Source organism: Neoarius graeffei, chromosome 12 (assembly GCF_027579695.1).
Source record: "Neoarius graeffei isolate fNeoGra1 chromosome 12, fNeoGra1.pri, whole genome shotgun sequence".
NCBI classification, from domain to species: domain Eukaryota; kingdom Metazoa; phylum Chordata; class Actinopteri; order Siluriformes; family Ariidae; genus Neoarius; species Neoarius graeffei.
In genome coordinates this window covers 47,994,858-48,015,445 of record NC_083580.1, presented here as the reverse complement: position 1 = coordinate 48,015,445, position 20,588 = coordinate 47,994,858, and the positions used below count along the sequence as shown (strand labels likewise).

Here is a 20,588-nt window from a genome sequence, read left to right as displayed (position 1 = left end):
TTTTTTTCTTCTTCTCTGGACAGAGTTGATGTGACTTGCCAATAAGATTGAGTTTTGTCTCATCTGTCCAATGGACATGCTCCCAGAAACCTTGTGGCTTGTCAATATTCATTTTAATAAATTCTAGTCTGGCTTTTTTTTTTTTCTTCTTCTTCAAGAAGATACGCAGAACCATGGCCTCACTTTGTTTATAAAAACACCTTGAGACCTCAAGAATGGGACAGGAATAGTTTTAAGCGTTAACAATAAATCTAATATAGTAATTTTTATGATTAAAGTGATTCATATCGGCGGCACGGTGGTGTAGTGGTTAGCACTGTCGCCTCACAGCAAGAAGGTCCTGGGTTCGAGCCCCGGGGCCGGCGAGGGCCTTTCTGTGCGGAGTTTGCATGTTCTCCCCGTGTCCGCGTGGGTTTCCTCCGGGTGCTCCGGTTTCCCCCACAGTCCAAAGACATGCAGGTTAGGTTAACTGGTGACTCTAAATTGACCGTAGGTGTGAGTGTGAATGGTTGTCTGTGTCTATGTGTCAGCCCTGTGATGACCTGATGACTTGTCCAGGGTGTACCCCGCCTTTCGCCCGTAGTCAGCTGGGATAGGCTCCAGCTTGCCTGCGACCCTGTAGAAGGATAAAGCGGCTAGAGATAATGAGATGAGATGATTCATATCGGTAGCGGTCTGAGTGAATGACCTTGACGTCCGTAACGTCACAGCAGGAAGTCTATCGGTCTCGTCGCCATTTCCGCTATACTAAAACACAGAGCTGACTGCAACTCCGATCCTCCATTTTGAGCTAATTTATCGCCATGCCACGTAGATGTGTTGCTGGACGGTGCAGCAACACGACAGAAGGTGGATTTACGTTCGAGCTGCGCCAGACTCAAATGTGCGAAGGTGTGACAGTCAAGTGTTTGCGTGCTGTGTGACCACAACTTTTAGCTCATGTGTATATTGCCATGCATCGCCACCAAAACGCCTCATTTTCATCGATAACCCATCGCAAAGCATCGCGAGCCGTAGTGTGACCGTGAGGGTGCATCAGTTGCCCTCACTTTCATAAAATCTGATGCATTTTTGTTTGGGTGTTCCTTTTCACCAATAAAGACATCCTGTAAAATTGTTTGACCATATTCAAAAGTCTAATGGTGGCACCATGAGGTTCATTTTTTGCCAAAAAACGCTTATTTTATGTTTTCGCATAAGGTTTGAATCACAATGTTGGACTCCATTTATTGATTCCTTGTGACCCAGAGATCATGTTAAGAACCTTTGCAAGGGATTGAGAAGCATTAATGTGATTCATAATACATTTGTATTGTTTAAAAGTAGTTGAACAATGATTCAATGAACAGCTAAAACTCAAACTGTGCTTGATAATATATTTAGAATATGTACTAAAAATGTGTATCCAAGATATTTGGTATACTCTAGGGGTGTTCACATGGCAACTTTTACTCCGGTGTAGCACCGGGGCTGCCCTGGTAGAGCGTTCACACGGTACAAAGTGTAGCCCCTGAAAGCTGCTTAAACCGGTGCAAATCTCACCCTGCTCGGGAGGTGGTTTAAGAAATTTACTCTGGAGTAAATGCTAGTTTGCGGGGCAGCACCGATATAAAATGGGCCGTCTGAACGCTACAGGGCTAGACTCACTACGTGTGAGGAGAGTTGATTACATACAGGCATTGCATACTTTGCATCCTGGTATTCTGCGCTTCCAAAATGGCGAATATCAACAACAACAGAACTGTGTGTCTTCCAGTGTTGCCAGATTGGGCGGTTTTAAGTGCATTTTGGCGGATCTGAACATATTTTGGGCTGGAAAACGTCAGCAGTATCTGGCAACACTGGTGTCTTCATCCACGTTGTTTTCCCGGCGCTTGGTGATCCCATGACAACCGGGAAAAGGAAGTACATTTTCACGCATGCGCATATTTCATTTCTGCATTATTGCTATCATATAGCACGGTCGCAAAAACTGCCGTGTGAACGCAAGTGAGGCTGCACCGGTGCTAACACGCGTCTCTCTAGTAAGCGGGTTTGTGACGTGTGAACGCTCCACAAAATTTACACCGGTGTAAGATATATCGCAACAAAATACATCGGTGCAGCATCGATGCAAATATGTGCCGTGTGAACACCACTTCTATAAGGTACCATAATGTTTCATGAAAAGTGATCAAAATTTTGTCATAAAAGTCATAAAATAGCAGCTTTTTCCATAACTTTGAGCTCCCGGTGCCACCATTAAACTTTTGAATTTTGTCAAAATATTTCACCCAGTGTGTTTTCTTACCAAAAGGAACATGAAAACAAAAATGCATCATGATCAAAGGAACTTTTCATTTTTAGGGGGCAACCGAGTGACCGTAGCTTAATGAGACTGATGTGACGTCAGATGCAACCCAGCAATTGTACCAGACTACGAGTGAAAACTATCTTCAACTTTTGGGGGTTGGGGGGTGTTATTCGCAGCCCAGTGGTTGAGACACACTGCACTAATGGACAGAAACCTAAAACGTACTTAAACACAGAAACCCAGACTACACTTTAGCACTTGAGGCTAAAATAGCGATGTTACCTGGTGTCCAGCTTGAGTTCAGCACATTTAGCACACAGTTCCTCTCTGTTCATGAGGTTAATGGCACCGTTAGCCAGAGAGATCTCTTTATACACTGGATCGCTGAAATCCACATGCGCTGGTTCTTCACAGGAGCCATTTTTCTGGGTGGACTAAAGGAAAGCAAAAGAAGCATCATCATCAGCTGTGTCCGGGATCTTCAATGATCAGAAAAACAGAGATATTAAAACGTAACGACCAGCAGTTTGACAGTAGTTATCGGACACGATGTGAAATTCAGACTCGCTTTATATAGTCACGCTAACAAGCAAGAAAGCAACAGCTGACTGGTCAGGTTCTACATGTGTGTGTGCGCGCGCGACACAGAGCAGTCACAGCAGCAAGAGACAAAAATGACATCGCAAATGACATTTGAATAGAGATTTTCTCAATTCTATGCAAATTAGATATGATGCAGTAAAATGACAAATCCACATGAATGGCTCAAACGATTCCTTGTTCAAATGCAATAGCACATAGTCTGGTGTTTCTCCAGTTTCCCCACTCAAACCTTCAGTTCCTACCTGCAGTTAGCTCCAATTTACCGTTTGATGTGCAAAAATAGAAGAAAAACTTAGAAGTTTGGTTTCATCTCATCCCGACACATGCGTCCTCTCATTAAAACGCGTGTAGCATGTTGAAGGAATTTTAAAAGGGTTTTTTTTTTATTAATGTCAAATCAAACAACGAGCTTTCAAACTGATTTGAATTTATTTTAACTAGTTAGCTTTAATGGCTATCACTGGGTTTCAGTCACGTGACTTTTGTTAGCGGTTTTACTGGAAGCGAAATAGCCGGTGGTCTAAACGGCTGCCGTAGCGCAGACACCTAGCGATGAGTTATCAGAGTACGCTCGTAATCTAGAAGCCACGTCTGGCTTTAGATCTATTCAGGAGATTGCTGTGTGCAATGGAATCGACCCCTACAGTCTGGGAAAGAAGGATTTGTCATACGATCTCGAAAACGACCCTTCAGTCGAGTTCCCCGACATCTCGAACTATCTGGTGTTGCAGACGGCCTTCTACACCGCAAAACAGATGAAAGCGTGGAAGAGTACAGAGGCTTACAACCTTTTTGTATGCGGCTGGGTAAAGGACCTCGCTATCAAGTCTCTGCCCAATCAATCCTGGATTGTTTTTGCCCGTGTAAGTATGTTTAAGCTTTTCGTTCGCGTCTTTACAACGAAGCGCTGCAAGTTGAATGTCAACAAACAGTTGGCTTGGTTCTCACTTGTGTTGGCTCTTATCTCTCAGGTAAATCATTCACAAAGATCATCAGAAACCCCTTTAAAGACCTGGATCTTAGTTAAACAAGACGGAGAAGTGATCACGCCGCATTGTAACTGTACGGCTGGGGAAGGATTTTGTCGCGACCTTCATGCATATGGACTTTGTGAGGAGTAAACAAAGAAACCGCTGGGGACTTTAGCACTTCGTGATAAAAAAAAGTACCATAAAATAACGACACGTAGCAAGGAAAGTTTCGGACAATGAAAAATTCCGTTTCACAACTTCAGTTCAAAATTGTTCTGTTTGGCTCCAATTTAGTAATTCTGGCTGGCATAATTTTATTTGGGTTTCAAAGTATTGCATCTCTAGATACAAATGGTCCTTTGTATGATGAAGTCATTCATTAATAAAAATATATAATAAAACAATTACACTGACAGTAGGCTGACAAATTGCATTAATAAAAAAATTAAAGTGGGATCACAGATTGAGACGACTCAAAATACTTTACTTGACATACTGATAAACATAAATCAAGAAACTAGGATCACAGTTAACTAAAAACCCATCTCATATATAATATATGCAATATAATATTGAGAGTACTGATAAATTAATAGGGATAAATTAATATTTGGTAATACTTACTGAGCCTGTAATGACAATACTCATAACTGATTGTTTAAAAATATTACCTATATGGTAATGTATATGGTACTCTATAGCCATCTTTTTTAGTACACAACAAACTCATCTCATCTCATTATCTCTAGCCGCTTTATCCTGTTCTACAGGGTCGCAGGCGAGCTGGAGCCTATCCCAGCTGACTACGGGCGAAAGGCGGGGTACACCCTGGACAAGTCGCCAGGTCATCACAGGGCTGACACATAGACACAGACAACCATTCACACTCACATTCACACCTACGGTCAATTTAGAGTCACCAGTTAACCTAACCTGCATGTCTTTGGACTGTGGGGGAAACCGGAGCACCCGGAGGAAACCCACGCGGACACGGGGAGAACATGCAAACTCCACACAGAAAGGCCCTCGCCGGCCACGGGGCTCGAACCCGGACCTTCTTGCTGTGAGGCGACAGCGCTAACCACTACACCACCGTGCCGCCCCACCACAAACTCATGAAACAATATTTCCTAACAAAACACACAACACACTCTCAAACAGACTTGAATAGTTTAATTTTGACTGTAATGACAGTCCTGAATACTCCTTGCAGATCAATCATTGAGCGCTTTCAGAGTACCTAGAAACGCTGCTCGATATCGCCATTATGACAGAGCATCAGAAGTTGCTTCGTGTTGGTCTCTGTGAGACTGAATCTTCTGTCATTTAGAAGACGTTTATGAAGCGCGTGTTTTTTGGATTTCAGGTGGTCCTTGCACGTGTCAACCCTGACGAAATCAATGCTGTGGTCACAAAACTTACAAAATAAAATGTCATTGTCAGCGTAGAAATCGTCTGGAAATTGCTTCGCATGCTCAGAAGCCGTAACTCTACTGATAAGATGCGTTCGTTTCTTTTTCGCGGTTGTGACGCAGGGAGCGAATCTGTAAACGAGCAGCTCATTGGCTTGTGGCATACTTAGCTAGCCAATCACAATCACCGACAAAGCTGCCTTGACCGGAAAGGCATGTCTGCTTGGGTGTTAGCGGCAGTTACGTAGGAGTTACGCAGGAGTTACACTTTGACACGCGAACAATGTTGAAAAAATTAATATAAGCGCAGATATACTAAAAAAAAACATTATTTCCAAAAATTCCGTTTGGCAGTCAAAAATCTGTTTCCCGATAAAAATTCCGTAATTTCCGTCCGTTTTCCGCGATCGCGGAAAATCATTAGCCCTACAAACTCGAGCATGCTTCGATTTCAGTGAGAGGTTCAAAAGCTGCCTTTCTCGACGTCTTTTTGTGAAATCCTGTGTTTGTTCACCCTTTTTTTATTAGTTCACGGGGAACCCTAAAGAAACTTTTATCAGTTTCACGGTTTGATCGATTCGAACCTGAAACAACGCAAGCGTGAGGCATTTTTCACGCGAGCAATGCACCTTCTCCGTACAAATGCTCTGTCAACTGAGCTTTGGTAGACCACCAGCTAAAGTTCTGAATAACTAATGAGGCGGATGTGACGTCACGTGAAACGCAGCAATACAAAGATACTACGCCAAGCCACGTCCACATGCAACACCTGCACTGGTCACTAGTACACGCCCACAAGAATTAATTGTTTCCCGCACTTTTAGTAGGGAACCCTTTATACACACTGTGTGTGTTTATACATCACACAATACTGTGCAAAAGTCTTCGGCACCCTAATTTTTTTTAAAACACAAACTTTATAGACTTATTTTATTATTTCTACATTATGGAACCAGTACAAAAACATTTTAGATTTCCAATTACGTTCATTAGTTTTCCACACAAGATGAACATTACAGAAAAACATTTGTACGTTAGTAAAGAAAGCAACATGTTGCATAAGACAGCACTTTCCAGAATAAAGAAAAAGAAGACATAATGATGGCTGCTGGGTTTTGGTGCAAAATTAAGAAGCGAGTCTGACAGTCAAAGTGTCGAGAAGAACTGTGGCTGGTTCTGCAAGATGCTCAGTAAAACCTACAGCTCATTTCCTTATCAAACTGCACTCATTGTACCTGAGACTACCATTTTTTTTAAAGCAAAAGGTCGTCACACCAAACACTGACTGTTTTTTGTTAGAGCTTATGTGAATATCCAATGACAAAACTTTTCTGCTGCGCTACTGCTAGGATTAGCTATGCTATAATTCAGCACTAAATAAACTAAAAACTGAAACCAAAGACGGGCTGAACACCCAAAAGTCTACCAAAACTTCACTGTATATTCTTCACACATATTTACGAGAGAAAAACATACCAACGGACATCGAAAAACTGGAAAAGAGACACATTGGACATGTAAAACTTTCCCGCTAGGGAGTGACTGTGACAGTTTGTAAACAAACATTGCTGCAAGGTTTGCTTCGATAAAAACGGAAGATTTTGAGAGAATTTTGGCCGCCAGCTCGCTCCATTGTGTCTCTTTGTTGATGCTGATTTTAAAAGTAAGTAAAATTACACAGGGAAACGAATACCTAAAGCAGATACGCAGATACTCACTTTCGTTTATAAATGCCTTGAGACCTCAAGAATGGCACAGGAATAGTTTTAAGTGTTAACAATAAATCTAATACAGTAATTTTTACGATTAAAACGATTCATACAGGTAGCGGTCTGAGTGAATGACCTTGACGTCCGTAACGTCACAGCAGGAAGTCTATCGGTCTCATCGCCATTTCCGCTATACTAAAACACAGAGCTGACTGCAACTCCGATCCTCCATTCTGAGCTAATTTATCGCCATGCCACGTAGATGTGTTTTTGGCTGGTGCAGCAACACAACAGAAGGTGGATTTACGCTGCATTCATGGCCCAAGAATGTTCAAACTGCAAAGATTTGGACGCGTTTTGCGAGAAGTTCACGGGCACATTGGGCGCCTACGAAGTGGTCTCTCCTCTGCTCTGCACATTTTACTGAAGACTCGTACGAAACCTCTGATCTGTTGAGCAGCGTTGGCTATAAGCCCGTATTGAAAGAGGGTGCAGTACCAACAATTAAAGGAAAAGAAAACTACAAGAAAAGTATTTACTTATTATTTATTTTTTAAAAAAGAAAGTTCAGTTGCACCAGTCCTCCTGGAGTGAGCCGAGGGTTGTTGCTAAAACCTGGGATGGAACGGGACGGGATGTATCGCTCAGGCAGTGACCTCCCCGCGGTTGTTGCTAAAACCGGTGACGTTCCATTCCATCCTGGGTTTTAGTAATTGCCTGAACCGAGCAGTAATGGAGAAAATATAGAATGAGTGGACCAGCCGTCGGATTTCTAAACTGGATATCGCTGCCATCTCACCCTTACGTGGAAGAAGTGAATGAACAAACAACTGAAAGTCGGACTGTTTCAAAGCAATCGGCCACAAGATCGGCCTTCAAGAAGTGAGAACACAGCCTGGTAAACTGCGACTCTCATTTGGATTAAAAACAACAAACACTCGTTGTTTACCTGCATTTAGATGAATCCATGTAACTTGTATTGTGCGTTTAAGTTCCCGGTATAAGATTATTTAATTTGCTTCAGAATGTGATTGTCTCAGTTCATCTGATTATTTAATTAGCCTTTTACGTTTTAGCAGTGAAAACGCATGCATGTACAGGTATGTTGGATAAGTTAGAACACCTATCCTGTTTTAATGAGAGTCAACCCACAATCAATGAAGTCAGATCAGTAACGAGATTTGTTACTTTCACCATAAATTATTTACACTACCGTTCAAAAGTTTGGGGTCACCCAGACAATTTTGTGTAGTTTTCCATGAAAAGTCACACTTTTATTTCCCACCATAAGTTGTAAAATGAATAGAAAATATAGTCAAGACATTTTTCTGGCCATTTTGAGCATTTAATCGACCCCACAAATGTGATGCTCCAGAAACTCAATCTGCTCAAAGGAAGGTCAGTTTTATAGCTTCTCTAAAGAGCTCAACTGTTTTCAGCTGTGCGAACATGATTGTACAAGGGTTTTCTAATCATCCATTAGCCTTCTGAGGCAATGAGCAAACACATTGTACCATTAGAACACTGGAGTGATAGTCGCTGGAAATGGGGCTCTATACACCTATGGAGATATTGCACCAAAAACCACACATTTGCAGCTAGAATAGTCATTTACCACATTAGCAATGTATAGAGTGGATTTCTGATTAGTTTAAAGTGATCTTCATTGAAAAGAACAGTGCTTTTCTTTCAAAAATAAGGACATTTCAAAGTGACCCCAAACTTTTGAACGGTAGTGTGATCGATTTTAACTCTCGAAAGTAAATACATGTGTTATTTAGCAGCTGGGAGGTCCGTATGGTGAAATACCGTGACTGAGGTCTTGAAAGTACTGAGCAAGGCCCTCTGGGCCGAGGTCAGTATTCAAGGCCGAGGTCACAGTATTTCACCATACGGACCGACCTTAAGCTGGTAAATAATTAGGGCCCGAGCCCTATGGGCGAAGGCCCTATTGTTCTTGTAAGAGTTCACTATTATTATTATTCTTCCGTCTTCTTCTTCTTCTTCTTCTTCCGTCTTCTTCTTCTTCTTTATTTTTCTCCGCTGTTGGGCCATTTTCGGGGCGCTTGCCATGGGCGAAAACGCACGAAATTTGGCACCAGTTCCGAGAATTGCCACCGCTACTCAGAACCAGAAGCCCAAACTTGGCCGGGGCTCCGGGCCTCTATAGCGCCCCCTAAGTCGTTGTGATTTTGGCCTCCCGCATTAAGGTGCCTGGGTGCCATGTAGTTTGTAGTAGTGGCATGCCATTTGGTACGCATATGTATCTCACTAAGCCGGTCAAAAATGTAATGCCAATGCATTAGCCACGCCCAACAGGAAGTGAGGTAATTTCACTTTTGTGCGACATGCATGGCCACGAAGACGGCGCAACTCCTCCTAGACCGTTCATAGGAATGTCACCAAAATTGATACACATCATCTACAGACATGGCTGACAAAAGTTACTAAATACGTTTCACGTAGGATAATCCGTTCAGAAGTTATACGTCAATCAATTATCGATGCAAAATTTTACATGCTTAAAAATTCATAACAAATCTTCTGATTGCTCAAAACTGCTCATACTTCACAGGCAACTCAGTCATTGGGCTTCTGACATGTTACCCTATTTCTGTGATATTTCGCCACTGGGGGCGCTATTTTTGGGCAAAAATTCCAATCTTTCCTCAAATTTGGTCTAACTTCACGGCCACCCTCGTACTACCTCCCATGTCATGTATACCACATTTTGGAAATTTTCGTCCATGGGGGGCGCTGTTTTTGGCCGACGCTATTGCTCCAACACGGGTTTTTGGTAAATAATTCCATAATGCTTTTCCTTCACACCACTTCCTTGTGATGGTACGTTGCTGTTGTAGACAGTTATTTTTCCAACTCATAATCGCTCATGTACAGCATAGCGCCACCTACTGACATGGGAAAAACCAAAAAATTTATTCTTCAAAAATCTATATCTCATCTTCTATTTACTCAATTGTCATCAAACTTCATAAGCACACTCTTCATAGGTCACCTGACATATACACCAAATTTTGTGCACTTTCGCCACTGGGGGCGCTATTTTTGGGCAAAAAATCCAATCTTTCCTCAAATTTGGTCTAACTTCACGGCCACCCTCTTACTACCTCCCATGTCATGTATACCACATTTTGGGAATTTTCGTCCATGGGGGGCGCTGTTTTTGGCCGACGCAATTGCTCCAAAACGGGTTTTTGGTAAATAATTCCATAATGCTTTTCCTTCACACCACTACTTTGTGATAGTACGTTGCTGGTGTAGACACTTATTTTTCCAACTCATAATCACTCATGTACAGCATAGCGCCACCTACTGACATGGGAAAAACCAAAAAATTTATTCTTCAAAAATCTAAATCTCATCTTGTATTTACTCAATTGTCATCAAACTTCATACGCAACCTCTTCATAGTTCACCTGACATATACGCCAAATTTTGTGCACTTTCGCCCCTGGGGGTGCTGGTTATGGCAAAAATGATTTTGCAGCTTCTGATTTGTCAAACTTGGCAAGCAAACTCTTTACAAGACCCTTATTGGGGCGCTTGCCATGGTCGACAACGCACGAAATTTGGCTCCTTTTTCTTAGACTGCCACCACTACTGAGAACCAGAAGCCCAGATCCAGGCGGGCCTCAGGGCCTCTATAGCACCCCCCGAGCACCGTACAGTGCGAGACCCTATTGTTGCCATGTGTCCAATTCTGTGCTTTGTCGCCATTGTGGGAGTAATGTCTCTTGCCGAAGAAGCTGTGGAAGGTATTTCTCGGGGACGCATGCCCCCGCCCCCCTTGGCCGCTGGTGCGAGGGCCCGTCGAGGCCGCTTGCGGCTTTAATATTTATTTTTTTCTTTACCAAATTCTAACAGAAAACGAGAGCACCCGAAAGGGAAAACCAAGCCGAGCCGCCATTTTGAATCCTCATTCATGGCTGTAATGCAAATTGCTTCCTCCTCGGTATGCAAGTGCACTTCCATGGCAGGAAAAAAAAAAAAATACATTTTGCCGCCTATGTAGTCCCCTATTTATACAAATAGGAGTCATTCAGGATTCAGCCATGTTTTTGCTCGGCGTTAGCAAGTTACAGGTTTTTAGCTTTCTCCTGAAATGTTTCTTTTATTTTGTCTTCCTCAGGGTAGTAAAACTCGCTTTCGCTGTGAACACTGCCGTTATCGCCATCCATGCTGTAAAATTAATGCTGTTCTCCTGAGAAATGCGAAAATAAATGTTGACAAAAATTGCTATGATGTTTGTTGTTGTTGTGAGCAAGCGAGTCGCCAGAGGTCTGTATCGTAGGATACGGACCCGCTTGCCAGCCAATCAGAGTGCAGGATTTGATGGAAACCGGACCGCGAAAAAAAAAATTTTTATTCCCATTTATGCAGCATACAAGCCTTAAAGATGGAGTAACATCCACTCAGAAACGTGTTTAAAAATAAAGGTTCTGCGTATCTGCTTTAAATTTTGGAGGTGATCCGGATCGGTGTCTGGATGCAGAAACGTTTAAAAGGAAAGGTGAGAGTGAACATTTTCAGTCTCGGGCTGTGCTGCCTAACATTGTAATAATATACAAGAATAAAAAAAAAACAAAAAACTAATAGACCAGTTCACACATATCACCGCGCATGTGCAGGGGTCAAAGGTCGAGGCCTCATCGGAGATGGAAACATGGCGGCAAACAAGCCAAACCTTAGCAAATATGCCTTATGGAAGAAGGCAGAATTGCAGAGGCATATGAGAGAACGGGGATTGCCGACTACCATGGGGGTAGAAGAGTTAAGGGCGCTTGCATATGCCACAGATATTTTGAAAATCCAGCCTGTACCGTCCAAGGAAGACGAAGAAAAATCAAGGTATGTACCCGGTGATACTGCCACGCCCACTGCAGTTTTTGACAGGTCAACGACTCATAGTTATAGTTCTATATCTGACACGGAGAAATAATATAAGTCGTGCTGCCTACCAGATTACAGTCGTCTGTTTTATTGTATCAGTACTAGTATCACTTACTATACTCATCAGTCATGTACTTCAGGTACATCTGACCCTCAGCCTGCTGCCTCAACAGCTGACCTTGCTATATCAACTCTGTCCAAACCTGACTCTCCACCGAAAGGCAGGAACAAACCAGCAGCCAAAAAGACCAGGCGAAGAAAGACCCGAAAAACTGGGAAACCAGTGTATTTGTGTGGTGTGTGCCAGAAGTTGTGCAAGGACAGTGGGGACATAACAGAAAATGATGACAATAGCGTAGGATGTGATGAGTGCTATAAGTGGCATCATGGGGGGGGGCTTTGATGTTTGCTGTCTTGATAATGACTGGTTATGTTCAAATTGCTCAGATTGTTAAATTGTAATGTTACTGGTGAACTTCTCGCATGCAGGTCTTTTGTTAATACTTATCAATAGTTCATCAGAACTTCAGTGTTTTTATAGCATTTAGCATTACTTTATCATGTATTAAGCTGTACTAGTAGTGTTAGGGTTTTATGTATTTAACCGTGTATTATATGTAGTAAACTGTAGTAAAAATATTACTTGCAAAATTTTTTAATTCATTAAAACAAAAATATAATTGATCAACATCTACTCCTGTTAACCAAAAGGTAGTGGGAATATGTGAAATGCTAGCCTGGGCCCGCCCATCCTAAGCGTGACGCAACACGAGGGCCTGTTCCGAGCTTAGTCTGGCCAGGCAGGCTATCTACAGCATTTCCAAGCTCCCGAAAAATCGGGAACCAATCAACTTTGAGCATCTCCAACGGCCCTGGTTAGAGGCGTGTTCAAGGCACTGACGTAGTAGAACTGCGACCGGAAGCCATAGATTGTTTACAGAATCTATGCCGGAAGCGCTTCATTCACTAGAAATATTACGAACATGGAGCAGCGGCAAGCCTTTGACACAGCGGTAGATGCTGTATTGAAAGCATTCAACGGGAAGTTCTCATTGAAAACGGAGCAAAGAGCAGCCCTGGAGGTATTTATTGAAAGGAAGGACGTTTTCGCCTTGCTCCCGACCGGCTTCGGTAAGAGTTTAATCTACCAGTTAGCCCCGTCGCGCCGCATACATCAGAGGAAAGAGTGATGTGATTGGTTTAAGCTTCGTCACAGCCTTTTCTGGCTTCGACCAGTAGCAAACTGAGGCATTTCAGGGAGGCGGGTCAACCACGTGCTCTGGGAAACGGTTTGGCTTAATAGCTTGGCCAGACCAAATGCTCGGAGAGCTTTGAAGTCGCGTTAGCCAGGCTAGTGAAATGCATTATTCTTTGCTTAGTATATTTAATAGTAGACAAGGATGTTTCATTTTTGTGTCCATTTACTTTTCATTTTGTGAAATCTGTGAAATTTAAAAATTAAAATTTAATATAAATTACAAAGGTAGAGGTCTGTGCGGGACAGAATTTTCAGTCCCGTTCCCGCAAAGAATTATGATTTTCAGTCCCGCTCCCGCCCGCACCTGCCATATTTTGTCCCGCTCCCGCCCGCAAATCCCGCATGATGCAGACGTTCGCGTTATTTCTCAAAGTTCTTGTCATTGGCTTGAGGAATTAAACATGCTGAGCTTAGCTGAGCTCTCCACTGACCGATCCTTCATTTATTGTAAGTTTATTGTTTAGACTCTGACATTCTGCTGACACATTCCAAGTTGAGCGCTGCATGCGCTCATGATTGACAGCTCTCGCTTTGATTGACAGCTCTCGCTTTGTGCACTCGCACTCCCACTTCCTAGTCTGTGGCGTTGATTCCAACCGCGATTTCATTCTCCTCTCATATGAAGTGCTGCGCAACCACAACCAGCTCCTCAGATTATACACTGTCTATTTCTAGCTTTAAATTGAACAATCTGTGCGATACACAGTCCTTTTTAATACTAGTTAACAGGGCCGGTTCTGGAGGGGTAGTAACGGTAGCAACGGTAGCATTTGCACCCGGGACTGGTGTGGAGAGGGGCCCCAAAAAAGAAGATAAAATAAAAAATAAAGCGTCCTCTCTGTTCCTGAATAAGTGCATTACTGAGTGTCTGTGAGCAAAGGAGAGCCTGAACGTTGCAACCTCCCTATTGGCTGTTTATTGGTCGTTTGTAAAAATGTGAATATCAATTGTTGCCCTTCCCACGGGAATCATCGCGGGCTTGAGAGACGAGACCTGACGAGTTAGTTCGTTGGTAGCAGAACAAAATGTCTGGACACAAATCGGGTTTTCAGAAAGGAAAGAAAATAAACGCAGGGTCGAAAATACAAAAAAGGAGGCAGAAATGCAAAACGGGTATATACTTCTTGGCTTAGTAGACGAACAGAAGAAATCGAGGACACAGGGATGGTTACTTTTTAAGGCAGCCCGCCGTGGCTGCGCAGGCTGTCAGTTGTGTCATTGAATGGTTACTTTAGGCAGCCCGCCGTGGCTGCAGGCTTATTTATTATAGCCCATTTAGTTAAAATAGTTGATGTAAAATGTTTATAGTTATAGTTATGTGATGGTTGTCCTGATTTAGACTGGTGTGTGTGTGTGTTTTTTTTTTTTTTTTGGGGGGGGGGGGGGGGGGGGGGGGGTTTGCGCGATGTTGCACCCGGGTCCAGATTAGGCCCTGCTAGTTAATACTTTTTTTAATACTTTTTAATACTTAGGACTAATACTCTTGACTTTTTAACGGTAAATGTACCTCTTTTTAAAGCAGCACTTACTTCTGAAGCACTGTGAGCTTCACTAGAGGAGCTCTGCTCTTCTGCCATGATCGGAGATCTCAAACACGGAAGAGCGGAAAGGAATCGGAAACGTACGCGAGATTAGACCACGTCCGCAAATTTAGGCATCTTAAAATGTTTTTATTAATGCCAAATAAAATATCCAGCACAAATTATATACGATAGACATAAATTAATAATTTATAAATTTTATTTTAAACACGTTTTTAGTTAGCGGGACTGCAGCTTATCACCTCTCCCGCCCGCGCCTGCAATGTGACTCCCCCTCCCGTCCGCGCCCGCAATGAGCTTTCAAAATTTGTCCCACGCCGCACTAGTCTGGCTAACACGACTTCAAAGCTCTGCGAGCATTTGGTCTGGCCAAGATATTAAGCCCAACCGTTTCCCAGAGCCCGTGGTTGACCCGCCTCCCTGAAATGCCTCAGTTTGCTACTGGTCGAAGCCAGAAAAGGCTGTGACGAAGCTTAAACCAATCACATCACTCTTTCCTCTGACGTATGTGACGCGACGGGGCTAACTGGTAGATTAAACTCTTACCGAAGCCGGTCGGGAGTAAGGCGAAAACGTCCTTCCTTTCAATAAATACCTCCAGGGCTGCTCTTTGCTCTGTTTTCAATGAGAACTTGCTCCATGTTCGTAATGTTTCTAGTGAATGAAGCGCTTCCGGCATAGATTCTGTAAACAATCTATGGCTTCCGGTTGCAGTTCTACTACGTCACTGCCTTGAACACGCCTCTACCCAGGGCCGTTGGAGATGCTCAAAGTTGATTGGTTCCTGATTTTTCGGGAGCTTGGAAGAGCTGTAGATAGCTTGCCTGGCCAGACTAGCTCGCAACAGGCCCTCGTGTTGCGTCACGCTTAGGATGGGCGGGCCCAGGCTAGCGCTGCACTGCTTTGCGTTGGGTCCCGCAAGACTCCCGCGGGAGTGCAGGGCTCTATTACAAGGCTTCCATCATTTTGGGACTAGTAGTAGTCATTACTGGTGTAAGAACTACAGTCACAGAAACTTGTCAGATTTTTATTACAACCAACATTTTACATTTTAAGGCACATAAAAATCAAGATAATACTGTTGTATATACAGACAATGATTATCGGCGAGAGTGAAAATCAAGGCGGGTTCATGAACATGAATCTGACAGCTGACAGGGTCGGGATATAAACGAACTTTTGCGTTAAACTGTGTGCTTGGATTCACATAATTTTTTTCTGTATACACTCACTTAAATGTACACTACAGTCTTCTCGCATCCACTGTTCAAGCAGTCGACGTCCATTGTGGCAATCGACAACACAACAGTGTCCCCACAGCGAGCCTGTAGCCTCCGCCATTGTTGACGTGCTCTACTTCCGCTCGTTGATGAGGCCTTAACCTTTGACCTTTCCCACAACTCCTTGCGCATTGCCATGTTTTTTTTAGAGGGGGCCCTCAAAGTACACTTGCTACAGTCAGGGGCCCCAGATCGCAAATGTTTGAGAACCCCTGGGTTAGTTTATCCAATAAATAAATAAATAAATAAAAATTCACGAATATTGCTTTGGTGTCGGTGTGTCCAATAGCGCCAATACGGCCGACTTCCGGTTTGATGACGTCACGTGAACACGCAATTTGAATCGTAAGAGTCGATTCACATTTACGAGTCATTTGGCACTTTATTCAATATTTCAGCTGCCCGAAAGCTCTCGCGGATGGGCGCTACAGGTGGAGACACGACAGAGTCCTCACCGAGGTTGCCAAGTGGGTCGAACTGCAGAGAGGCAACGTCAACAAACAGCCGCCAGCACCACCAAGATTCACAGGCTTCCATCTAGAGGGCAGCAAGGTTCCGAAGGGAAAAAGACCCAACAACCTACCATCTCTGCTGCACCGTGCAACAGATTGGGAGCTGCATGTGGATCTCAAGAAGAAGTTGGTCTTTCCTCAGGAGGTCGTGGCAACTACCCTCCGACCGGATATGATCCTTCTTTCTAGGAGTTCAAAGTCCATCATTCTAGCCGAACTCACTGTTCCCTGGGAAGACAGGCTAGCCATATCCCATCAGGCGAAGAAGGCTAAGTACCAGGACATAGTGGAAGAGGCGAGCCTTGCTGGGTGGCATGCCACCCTCTATCCAATCAAGGTCGGCGCTCGGGGTTTCCCCGCAACGTCATTGTGCAGTTTCCTGCAGAAGATTGGGCTTGATTCCAAGCAACTGTGGAAGGCTATCAGGGAGATAGCCACAGTAGCCGAAACCAGTTCCAGGTGGCTGTGGCTGTCAAGGAATCGTAGCTGGACCCCTTATGCAGGTGAAGGCTAACTCAGCCTTTGCTGCCTCACTCAAGGCCTCTGCATGCTCTTGCGACAAGGCTTTCGCAGATAGCTTTTCGCAGACAGTTGTAATTTATTGTTGAGCGGGGAGTAATAGGCGTGCGCGATGTTATTCACCGGCACAACGCAAGGGGGCGCGAAGTCGCTAGGAGTAGTTGGTGAGTGTGGTTAGTGGAGTGTTTATCCTCCGGTTACTTATAATGACTAGAACTGGAGTCGTATAGATGTACGTACTTCCTCACTTCCTCGATCAACCGCTCTTCGTGCTGCTCCATCTTCGCTCGTGTTTTTAAAAATGCCGGTCGTGAAAACAAACCAAACCGGGAAAGTAGGGAACTGGAAGTGCGTGTACAGCGGATGTAGAGTGAACCAATCAGAGCCCTCTTGTCTGTGACGCTGTCTGCGAGGCTTCTGCGGTGGTCACAATTTTGGGGAGGTGCGCGCAGAGCGTCTGCGAAGGTGGGGGGGCTACGCAGACGCTATCTGCGACACCGTCTGCGAGGACTGGGTTGTCAGCATAAATTGGCCTTCAGGAGAGGTGTACAGGTTAAGGGGCGAAACACCTGTGACCCTGAGATGCCTGCTGAGGATGCAGAAGGGGTCCCTAGGAACACCACAACACTTCACCAGTTCGATCTTTAACTTCCACATCCTTAGCTGCTCCTGCAGTCTCTGCTTGTAGCAAAGCATCTTCGGTGTTTATTTCATTTTGGTGTCGGTGTGTCCAATAGCGCCTATAGAGATCTTGCAGTCACGTGACCGGAAAGTACACAGCCGCCATCTTGTCAGTAAAAAACACCGCTGAATACTGCTGCACTCGTGTACAGAATGGATCAATTTCAACCGACGGACTACACGGCTCATTTTTCTAATGAACAGATAACTAGATATATGTCTAAAATAAACGATCTACAGATTTCTGACCCTTATGGCTTACCGGACGGAGTTTTCACGACCGGATTTTGAACTGCCAGCGGAATACCCGGACGTGTATAATTACCTCATTAACTTTCCCCTCGCTGTTCAGTGGTGAAGCACTGCGTGCTTATAAATCTCTGGACAGTTATCTTTACAGAAATTCAGGATTTGTCAGCGACTCAGATGTGGCATCTTGTAAACAAGAATCCTCATTGGACGGGTAAGTCACTTAAGTATTGAGTATAGCACTGACCAGCCGATTATAGAATAGAATGAGGTAATTCCAGCTGTAATTCCAAATCGTCCGTTTTGTTTACATGGATCTGGCGTTGGAGAGGTAGAGGCTTGGCAGTGGAGGTTTGAGTGGCTGTTTTCTGAGCTTAGTCAACAGGCCGGCTCTGCCTGCAGCCTCGCTTTTGCTTCCTCTCCCGACGCCGCTCCTTCGCTTTGCTTCCGATAACAATCCACGGAGACCCCGCTGGTCTCTCTATCTCGTCCGGAATGTTGTGCATGCGATGGAAATCGCTACAAACCGTCATTTTCTGCTGGAAACCCATGTCCAGTAAGTCCATACGGTTGTAGTGGATCTTGAAGACGAACAACACACAAAAATACACACAAAAAACATAAAAACCGTGCACAGGTAGGGAGAGCTTGTAGCCGCAGCCGTTGTAGTAGAATTGTATATAGTAGGGTTTTCCAGAAGAAAAGGCAGAAGTAGAAGGCGGAAATATGGCGTTTGACCGACAAGATGGCGTCTGTCACAATCTGGCTCGGCTGTGACGTCACATGCAAGTGCTCCATATGGCCGACTTCCGGTTTGATGACGTCACGTGAACACGCAATTTGAATCGTAAGAATCGATTCACATTTACGAGTCATTTGGCACTTTATTCAATATTTCAGCAGCTGGGTTTAACAACGATTTAACTCCATTTTGAAGGAAATAACAGTGACGTGAAAAATTCGGCTCGTACCGGGAAAATAATAGGAATAACAGAGTTACTGTATTATATTTATGAGCTACTGAAAGAGTCGCAGCCATTCTGAACTCAGGACTGACCTCACTGTGCTCTCTGTCCCGCTGCTCGGGCTCGCGCGCCGGCACTCCGGCTGTCAGGACTTGCGGAGCCGCTTCCTCCATTACAGCTTTACTTCCTCCGCCCGCGCGCGCCGCTCTGTTCACGCCTTCACCTGACTACACACACGTGACAACATCCGCCATAGCGGCGCTGAGGCACACCACGCTTACAGCTCAGCAGGAGATACAACCGGCTTTTCTCCTGCTGTGTCTGGACCTGAATAACCAACCAGACAGGAAAAAGACGCCAAATATTCCTGACAGTGCAGCACTGAGCTCTAGATAAAATCTGGAGAGCTCAGAGCCTATTCCCCCGCTGGAGAGACGAGTGAAGCCATCTGGCCGCCATCTTACCACTCCCATCGCGTGTCTTTGGCTTTTTTCAGATCAGATCAGATCAGATCAGACAAAACTTTATTTATCCCCGAAGGGCAATTAGAAGGGCGAAGAGCGGTACATTAAAATAAGAGCAAGAAAATAAAATCACAAAAAGAATAAAATCACAAAAATGGGTGGGCAAAAAAAAAACCCCAGCGTATTATGTACAATGGCAGGCCTGCTGCTGCCAGTAACAAAGTAAAAAAAAAAACAGCAGATAAAATATGGCAAATAAATAAAATGACGCATGGATAAAATTAAAATGACAATATGATTAGAGTCGCCTCACAGCAAGAAGGTCCGGGTTCGAGCCCCGTGGCCGGCGAGGGCCTTTCTGTGTGGAGTTTGCATGTTCTCCCCGTGGGTTTCCTCCGGGTGCTCCGGTTTCCCCCACAGTCCAAAGACATGCAGGTTAGGTTAACTGGTGACTCTAAATTGACCGTAGGTGTGAATGTGAGTGTGAATGGTTGTCTGTGTCTATGTGTCAGCCCTGTGATGACCTGGCGACTTGTCCAGGGTGTACCCCGCCTTTCGCCCGTAGTCAGCTGGGATAGGCTCCAGCTTGCCTGCAGAAGGATAAAGCGGCTAGAGATAATGAGATGAGATGAGATGATTAGAGTGACATTGTAGTTAAAGTGACAAGGTGATATTGTAATATTGCACATCAGGGCATGTGATATTGCACTAGAGTATTGTACAGAAGACTTAAGTTATTGTAACTGCCTTAGACTTCTTCCAGTTCAGGAGGAGAATAACACTTGGAACAAAGGTTGCTCTCCTCCTCTGGCTCTTACAGGCCGGACAGCGGAACCTGCGACCAGATGGCAGCTGCTCAAATGCCGGGAACAAAGCACGAGTCGAGTCCTTAAGAATTGGACGAGCCAGGCCGCTCGCACACCGTATTCAGGTGGCGAGCAGGAAGTCCAATAATCTTAGAACACACCTTGACAATATTATGCAGGCGGTTCCTGTCCTGTACAGTAATGGAGTAATACCAGCAGCGCATAGAAAAAGCTAAAACACTTTCAATGAATGTATAATAGAATGTCAGCAAGATGTTCTGACTGACAGAAAAAGAGTTCAGTTTCCTTGGCTTGTGTGTGTTAAACTGTAGTATCAGATCAAATTTGCCCCAAGAAAGTATCTCGTCACTTTCCCCCCCTCATTACCTCCTCTTATTTTTTTCACAGGCCGGT

At 44.2% G+C, this 20,588-nt stretch overlaps 1 protein-coding gene across 1 annotated transcript in view; it reads right to left on the bottom strand.

Moving 5' to 3' along the window:
* eri1 (exoribonuclease 1) overlaps window positions 1–19,361 on the bottom strand; it is a 44,689-nt gene extending 25,328 nt beyond the window's left edge. The window contains exons 1-2 of the mRNA XM_060935063.1: window positions 18,997–19,361; window positions 2,576–2,727 (exon numbers count right to left, since the gene is read on the bottom strand). Of these exons, the coding sequence (XP_060791046.1) occupies window positions 2,576–2,727; window positions 18,997–19,077 (233 nt within the window). The 5' untranslated portion in view covers window positions 19,078–19,361. The remainder of the gene's footprint in view (window positions 1–2,575; window positions 2,728–18,996) is intronic.
* Window positions 19,362–20,588: the final 1,227 nt, after the last annotated feature.